This window comes from Petromyzon marinus, chromosome 27 (genome assembly GCF_048934315.1).
Source record: "Petromyzon marinus isolate PM22_M1 ecotype Great Lakes invasive population chromosome 27, UKy_Petmar_22M1.pri1.0, whole genome shotgun sequence".
Lineage (NCBI taxonomy): Eukaryota > Metazoa > Chordata > Hyperoartia > Petromyzontiformes > Petromyzontidae > Petromyzon > Petromyzon marinus.
The window spans coordinates 267,298-276,185 of record NC_133693.1 but is presented as its reverse complement, the minus strand read 5'-3'; the positions used below and the strand labels follow the sequence as shown (position 1 = coordinate 276,185).

Here is an 8,888-nt window from a genome sequence, read left to right as displayed (position 1 = left end):
GGAATAGAAATGATTTGTATTTGGAAGCGTGTGTCAATGCGTGAATGAACAAGACAGCGCTACGTCTACACACAAAATATACATTCCCGTGTAGCTATATAGACTGCTGTATGTATGTTGAACTTCTTTCGCACCGTACGTAGCTAACCGTGCTAATTCGAAGTGTGGGGGAAGTTCAACAAACGAAATAAAAAGCAAGTGTTTATAGCGAACACCTATTAAGGACGACATGTCACACAAGGAGTGGGTGTTATGTTGAATAACCCTGATTTGACTTTTTCACCAAAGTGGTGATGTTTACACACCATACTAGGTTTATATTTAAGGATGAGTGGACTAGGCCCAGGTCGGCTTCAAACACCCTTTGCCACGGGTGTCGTATGTCATGGTCAGCTATCGAACTCATAAATGAATTGAATGCTGCTCGCCAGAGGCTAATCGATCCAATTCAAGGCAATGTCTGCAAGCTGAAGGTTCGAGTGCATGGGACATTGACTCAAGGTTCGATTGCGTGAGACAATGACTCAAGGTTCGAGTGCATGAGACATTACTCAAGATTGGAGTGCATGGGACATTGACTCAAGATTCGAGTGCGTGAAACGTTGATTCAAGGTTTGAGTGCGTGGGACATTGACTCAAGGTTCTAGTCATGGGACATTGACTCAAGGTTCTAGTGCATGGGACATTGACTCAAGGTTCGAGTGCGTGGGACATTGACTCAAGGTTCGAGTGCGTAGGATATTGACTCAAGGTTCGAGTGCGTGAAACATTGACTCAAGATTCGAGTGCGTGGGACATTGACTCAAGATTCGAGTGCGTGAAACGTTGATTCAAGGTTTGAGTGCGTGGGACATTGACTCAAAATTCGAGTGCGTGGGACATTGAATCAAGATTCGAGTGCGTGGGACATTAACTCAATATTTGAGTGCGTGGAACGTTGATTCCCACGGCTATCGCGGTTGATATCGGCAATTGTCACCGTCATAGTCGGGGCAGTACATTTCTCATCCAGGAAACCCCCACCCTCGGATCCTCCCCCCACGCCATCTAGTCCTGTATTGTGTGTGTTTGTTTTAACGTTTCACCATACAAACGCCAATGTACAATATTTTCACATTGAACCGATAACCGCATCTTTTTAGGCGGATTGCAGTCTGGAGCAGAAAAAAGGTTCGTTTCAGTTTTTGGTTTTCGCTCTGGAAAAATAGCAGTTAAAACCGGTTCTTCGCTCCGGGTTTCGGTTCAATGCGCCGGAGCTTCTTTAGTCCTCGCGGCGAATTCTTTCGTGACTGCAGGAATTCATATTCTTTGTTCTTTCGGTAAAGTGACTTTACCGAAAGAACCAAGAATATGAAACCAAGAATATGAATTCTTGCAATTCATATTCTTGGTTTCACATTATTGTTTCTTTCGGTAAAGTAACGTGGCTTTACCGAAAGAACCAAGAATATGAATTCTAAAGAATTTGTTGCCATCAAGCAAGACGTTCCGGCTGCTGACCCACATAAAATCAACACCGGTCATGATCTGATGTAAGGCCTCCCTAAGCCGGCGCCATCAGGACGCTGCGATGTAGTTCACACTCCACACATGCACACGAACTGATTTCATGGCTCCAACTCCTCGGTGGACCTGTTCTCGAAAGCGTTCCATTCCTCGGCTGCCACTCCGACCATCGTCCATCATCCCTTCCGGCGGCGTGGCACTGTACATACAACGTGATGTGATAATGTGTTGGCAGTCAACACTTAAAAGGAAAGTATGGCCCAAACTTGATTTGAAGCTTTCGTGACTGCAGGAATTACTCTTTCGTTCTTTCGGTAAAGTCATGTAGAAAGAAAATAAGTTAAATAATAGAATACGACGTTTAGATTTCAACACAAGCAACCGTCATCAGGTGGAACTAAATTTGAGAGAGAGACAAAACAGACACGGAGACACACAGACAGACACACAAGTACAGAGAGACACACAACATAGACACACAGATACCCAATGCCTCTGTGTCGAGGCCTTAAATAGAGAGAGGGGGAGCAGAGAGACAGAGAGGTGGGTCTGCTGGAGCAGCTGCTGGAGCAGATAAATTAGCATATTCTTGGTTCTGTCGGTAAAGTCACGTAGAAGGGAAACAATAAAATAATAAAATATATGGTTTTATTGTTTTATCTTTTTATTATTTTAATGTTTCCCTTCTATGTAACTTTACCAAAAGAACCAATATGAATCCCTGCAGTCACGAAAGCTTTAAATCAGAAATTAGCATGTCAATGAAAGACCCAACAAGACTGGTACATTTTAGAGAGTTGTGTGGAAATCCACCCCGAAGCGACCGAGGGAGAGAAAGAGCGAATGGACCTATGAGAGGTAAATTTTAGAGAGAAATAGGCAGTTTGAGTTATCTCTCTCTGCTTGTGTGTCTGTGTCTCCGTGTCTGTGTTTTGTCTCTCTCAAATGTAGTTCTACCTGATGACAGTTACTTGTGTTGCAATCGAAACGTCGTATTCTATTATTTAATTTATTTTCTTTCTACGTGACTTTACCGAAAGAACCAAAGAGAAAGTATGGCCCTTAGAGGACATTATTATAACTCTTGAGCCAGGCGCCGTGGCATACGCGTGTGGCCCTGAGCGTTAGGGACAATGGTTGGTGGACCACACACAGATCCGTGAAACTCCCAAATCTGCTTGTATTGCGTGGTTATACAATACAATTGCAAGTGTATTTAGTGAAGCCGTGTGTGTCGCCGCCGTAGTTATTGTTAGCCCCTCGTAGGTGGTGGGCTTTCTTTGCCTATTCCGGCCTCCCACACACATCATCCGACTGCAGGATCCTCCTAAACAGGAGTCTTGGGACTGAGTCTTTCCCGGGACAAATCAATGACATCATTGTTATTTGCTAATCACCTTTTGCACGCACAGCCCATTTTGTCGATCCACTGCTGGATGAGGGCCTTCCCCAGGCCGCTATGTGCGCTGGCCAAGAACGGGAGCATAGATGTGCGGTACAACGGCGCTCCCCACACACTTTGCGTGCAGCAATGCGCGGCACACCGGCCGCGCATCCTCGCTCGCTCCGGCTCGCATTGCATAACATTGCGCGCGTGACGTCACATCCTCTACACTTTGTTAAATTATTTCAGGGTAATACAGTTTGTGTTTCGCGTTAGATTTGTAAACAACTTTAGGGAATATTCACGATCCGGCACGGAGAAGCGACAGCTTTTTTGCAGGTCAGTTCCCGGTTGGCAGTATTAAGGCGTGCCGCGCAGAGAGATCGCGCGCCTCATTTCCACAGCTCCCGTCTTCTGGCGGCTCGCCTCATTTCCCCGATTTGTTTTTTTGTTGTTGCGATTTGGGCCACCCACACGACGCACGGATCGTGCCCGGATTGAGCGAGCGCTCAACCTCGCCGGGTCTTTAACGTCCGCCAGAGCTCGGGCCAGACGTCGCGCTCTGGTGCTAAATTTGCGAACGACGGCGGAGCGCTGGTCTCGTTATTAATGGTATATCTGTGCAGTTATATAGCGATAGCAGCAATAACCTTGCGGCGACAATACCGGATGCCCGTCGCAGGGATTGAACTGTTCTTAGCAAACCGATGCGAATTGCGTTGTGGGCTTGCAGTGCGATAATTGTTATAAAACTATGGACAGTGAATGAGAGAGTGTGCGATGTCAGAGTGGTGGCGGTGGAACATGTCGTGCCTGATGCACTGCATGTGAAGATTGGGTTTCGATTGCGAGTTTCCTGATGTCTCTAAAGAGGTGACTGAACAACGCTTCGGTATTCGCTCGTTAAAAGGGGGTGCGCATAGGGGAGTGGGGGTGTCTTAGTTTAGGGGTGAAGAGGTGAGAAGCGATTGAGAGATAACGCGCATTGGGAACAGAAACGTGATGAGAGCAAAACGAGGAAGGGGAGTATGATGAGAGGGGTCTGGGGGAGCGACGATAGGGGATGAGGAGAACGAGGGTGATGACGTTGAGTAAAGAGGAATGATGGGCGCGGGGGGAGGGGGCGAACACGGGGAGGGGATGACCAGAGATAAGTAAAGGGGGGCGATGAAGAGGTAAGGGGGGCTGTGGGGGATGAGTGCCGGGGACGCGGGGGTCTGCTCGCGCATGCGCAGAGGCCTCCCGAGGCCCATGCCGCTGCTGCCGGGAAGAGGAGGAGGAACCCGGCCGGGTAAGAGCGCAGGGAGGAGAGGAGGTGGTGGTGGTGGTGGACACTCGGGTGGCGGGGAACCCGCGAGATGACCCCGAGCAGCAGCGCGGCGCGCAGCCGCCACGGCGACACTCACTCACACACACAGCAGCAGCAACAATAGCCATCAGCACAAACGACAAATCAAGTAAAGGGAATAGCTGAGCTTGCACATGCATGCGGAGTGCGTGTGTCTTGTGTGCCGGCCTTAATAGGTGCTCGCTAACATAACTTGCCTTCAACAGCCTGCAGGGCTATACGGGAGGCGGGGGATCTTTGTCTTTGCGGCGTGTGTGCAGTTTCTGTGTCCGCGCGTCTCTCCGCTATTCCCACTCGCGTCGCCTAAGTTGGAGGCGGTGGTCAGGCCCTGTTTGCTTCATTTCACACGCACATACTTTTGTTTTTCCTTTTATTAAAGGGGGAGGAGGTGTATTTTGATACACACAAACACGAAATCAATATATTGCTGTTGCAATTGACGTAAAATTAGCGGTTTAAATAATTAAGGAAATATTTTAAAAAAAGAATTCAAAGCCACATTGGCGAGTCGCGCTTTGAAGAGTTTTTCTCTCTCGGTTTCCACCACCGGGAAATTGCGACAGCGATTTTCTGTCACTTGGAGTCGCCCCTCTCGCTGTTGCTCTTCCCAAATCTCAGCTGCCCTGGATGTCTTCCAAATGCTCCGGTTAAAGTTGGCATGTTTTGTCTCATTTAGTTTTGTCCAATTTTATGTTTTTTTTTCCATTTAGGTGAATGTTTTGACTTGGCATTGGCGGGTTTTGCCTCAGTCATGGAAGTCCCCCCACATTTTAACCAATAATGTGTTAACTTTGATTTAAAGCTTTCGTGAGTGCAGGGATTCATATTCTTGGTTCTTTCGGTAAAGTCACGTAACTTTACCGAAAGAACCAAAAATATCAATAATGTGTTGTTAATGTTGGACCAAGGTGGAGTTGTGAAATGGAGATTGCGATTGATTCGAGTTTTGAGGATTTATAGTGACAATTATAAATATATCTCTTGAGAACCAGGATTAGCAGCAGTAACAGCAGGTTGGTTGATGTTGGTGGCATTGCGTGTGCACGTCCAGCCAGCATCATCATCAGCTGTAGCTGCAGCAACAAAAACTAAAATAAGAAGCCAGAGGGAAAGGGCAAAGACAAAAAAACCCTCAAACATACCGGCTAAACAAAATGTGTCAGAGAGAACTGGAGAACCGGGGGAGGAGGAGATGGTAGGTAAGGTGAGAGAGACGCGAGGAGGTGGAAGCGAGTTGAGGGAGGTGAAGAGCAAAACGCGCTCAGGAATCCCTCCTCGATTCCACGCAGCAGCAGCAGCGAGCTCCGCCATTTTGTCTTGAAGGGGCTCCCCACGCTGGCGGCGCGCGTCTCCGTGCCGCCCCAACACCAGCAGTGTGCTGGGTGTGTGTGTGTGCACTGGGTCTGTGCGTGCGTGATGGGTGTGTGTGTGCACTGGGTCTGTGCGTGCGTGATGGGTGTGTGCACTGGGTCTGTGTGTGTGTGCTGGGTGTGTGTGTGCACTGGGTCTGTGCGTGTGTGCTGGGTGTGTGTGTGTACTGGATCTGTGCGTGTGTGCTGGGTGTGTGTACTGGGTCTGTGCGTGTGTACTGGGTGTGTGTGCTGGGTGGGTGTGTGTGCTGGGTCTGTGTGCGTGTGTGCTGGGTCTGTGCGTGTGTGCACTGGGTCTGTGTGCGTGTGTGCTGGGACTGTGCGTGTGTGCACTGGGTCTGTGCGTGTGTGCACTGGGTCTGTGCGTGTGTGCTGGGTCTGTGCGTGTGTGCTGGATGTGTGCGTGTGTGCGCTGGGTTTGTGCGTGTGTGCGCTGGGTTTGTGCGTGTGTGCGTTGGGTCTGTGCGTGTGTGCTGGATGTGTGCGTGTGTGTGATGGGTCTGTGCGTGTGTGCGCTGGCTCTGTGTGTGTGTGCTGGGTCTGTGCGTGTGTGCTGGATGTTTGCGTGTGTGCGCTGGATTTGTGCGTGTGTGCGCTGGGTCTGTGCGTGTGTGCTGGATGTGTGCGTGTGTGTGCTGGGTCTGTGCGTGTGTGCGCTGGGTTTGTGCGTGTGTGCGCTGGGTCTGTGCGTGTGTGCTGGATGTGTGTGCTGGGTCTGTGTGTGTGTGCTGGGTGTGTGCGCTGGGTCTGTGCGTGTGTGCTGGGTGTGTGCGCGCTGGGTCTGTGCGTGTGTGCTGGGTGTGTGCGCGCTGGGTCCGTGCGTGTGTGCTGGGTGTGTGCGCGCTGGGTCTGTGCGCGTGTGCTGGGTCTGTGTGTGTGCTGGGTCTGTGCGTAAGTGCGCTGGGTCTGTGCGTGTGTGCTGGGTGTGTGCGCGCTGGGTCTGTGCGCGTGTGCTGGGTCTGTGTGTGTGCTGGGTCTGTGCGTGTGTGCTGGGTCTGTGCGTGTGTGCTGGGTCTGTGTGTGCGTGCTGGGTGTGTGCGCGCTGGGTCTGTGTGTGTGTGCTGGGTCTGTGCGTGTGTGCTGGATGTGTGCGCTGGGTCTGTGCGTGTGTGCGCACTGGGTCTGCGTAAGTGGGCTGGGTCTGTGCGTGTGTGCGCTGGGTCTGTGCGTGTGCGCTGGGTCTGCGTAAGTCTGTGGGGAGCGGTAGTGTGTTGCAGTTGTCATCGCACAGCGTTCGGAACCCCGCGACCCGAGTTCGATTCCCGCTCACGGCCATCACAAACATTAGTGACAATTATCTGAACCGGTCCAAGGCCTCTCCGAGGTTGACTCCGCCTCCAATGAAGAATACCTGGTGCGGTGTGTGAACATCGCCACTTGGGAGACAAAGGCAACCGGGAGTGGTGCTGGCCACCCGCCTTTCGTATGCCGTGTATGCCTTAATAAGTGCTCGCTAACAGCACTTGCCCAAAGTATGTTAAGACTTTGCGGGGGATATTGGTCTTTGCTGGGAAAATCACCAAACACGTTAAAGACAATAGCTGAAGTGTTCGGCAAACAGCAGCCGGCTGCACGTGGCGGCGCTCTTACAATACTGTCTTGAAAAAGTGTTGCACAGGGGGTCCCATTGCCAGTATGTGTGTGTGTGGTGACACACGCACACATACTGGTGTGTGAGACACACTGCTTGGTAACACGCACACACACTGTGCGCGTGGTGACACCACACACACACACACTGGGTGCGCACACGCGCACGAACACGTGCCGCCGCGTGCAGCGCATGCGAGGCGCGTCACGGCGTGCGTGAGTCCGTGGGTTTTGAGTTGTGTGGGTGACAATTTGTCTCGGGTCTCTATATGAGTGCGCGCTTATGTGAGTAGCGGAGTGTACAATCATGTTGGTCAGTGTACGAGTGTGTGAGTCTTATGAGTGTGTCGGTCCAGTGTGTGCCTGAGAGCAAGTGTGAGGGTGTGTATCTGTGGGTTTCTGTACACCGTGTAAGTACTCTTATCAAGTATCCGTATGTGCGTACTGTATACGTGTGTACATTTCTGTGCGTGAGCACATGATACGTGTGCCTGCGTGTATACTGTATCACCGCATGTGGCAGTATATGCGTGCTTGTGTGTACATTGTATTTGCGTGCCTGTGTGTACATATAGCATGTGTGCACGATTGTGTGTGTAACCCTGCGCGCGTGTGCCCACGTTTTAATGTAATGCTTCTTCAGTCCTCGGCGTGGTTCGTGGTGGTGGCGGCGCTGAGAGCAAAGGCCCCTGAATATCCGGCCAGAATACTTCTCTTTTCCCTGCGTTTTGTCGCCCCCATTGTTTAAAGCGAAGCACGCGCTGTAACACACACACAGCACGTACAAGTGTGTAAATTTAAACACGCACACTTAAACAAAAAGCGCACACACGCACCTTATATATGTATGCGGCCCCGATCGTCAGGCGAGCTGTTCTCCGGCATTTCCAAAAAGGACGTAAGTTGCTTTCATTTCGTTTTAAATTCTGCGTGAGGTTCGAGTCAACAGCCGCGGGTGTGTGGTCATTCGTGTGGCGAGCAAATGTCTCATTGTGTATTTGTTAATTGTTAAACCATGCCGGGGTTGCGTTTGTTTAATCCAAATTTGATGCTGTAACAAAGTGCGTGGGAATTTAATTTGTCAGGCAAAAAAAAATAAGCAGCGACAATTTATTTCATTTTATTACTGTACCCATTGTATGCTCGTTTTAACGAAGCGCAGGTTAGTGTGTGTGAAAATATATTTTATTTTTAAAAATACATGTTTTTTTCTCAAGACCCTGGGACCGTGTAGAGAGGGCACGAGGCATGTTTGGGCAGCTGGGGTTGAGGAACGTGCGTCTGGAGAAGGCGCCGGCGGTGCTGCTGCTGGTGCTGCTGCTTGTGTCGCGCCCACAGACGCCGCCACTAAGATGGGCGCTGCTTGTTCTTTTATTCCGATTGCCACTAAATTCGCGTGTCGCTAACGGACCGAGCGTCCTCCCCTCTTTGGCAAAACTATCACAAAAGTGGATCCATCATCATAGCACGGCCAAAATGGCTTCCGCTAGCGCTGGCCGCTGCCGAATGGAGGAGCTCCATGGGAGATGATGGGAGACCCATGGGCAGCAGCAGCTTTGCGAGTCCTCTCTGCTCTGCAGGCAGATGTCTCCTCTGCACCTCACTGCCCACATTCACTCCACAACTGCAGGAGCTCGGGGCAACTTTGTGCAGATTCCATAACTTCACCCACGGTTGCCCAGTCTCACCA

General features: G+C 50.6%; 1 protein-coding gene across 8 annotated transcripts in view; it reads left to right on the top strand.

The window, feature by feature from the left end:
* Positions 1 to 3,089: 3,089 nt before the first annotated feature.
* Positions 3,090 to 8,888, top strand: part of L3MBTL3 (L3MBTL histone methyl-lysine binding protein 3) — a 48,024-nt gene continuing 42,225 nt past the window's right edge. For 2 of the 8 annotated variants that reach the window (XM_076069982.1, XM_076069983.1), the window contains exon 1: positions 4,056 to 4,181. Coding sequence is in view for 2 of the 8 variants with exons in the window: in XM_076069979.1 (XP_075926094.1) it covers positions 7,482 to 7,483 (2 nt within the window). In the remaining 6 variants the exon portion in view is untranslated. The other 6 variants (XM_076069981.1, XM_076069984.1, XM_076069985.1 and 3 more) reach the window with 5 other exon arrangements.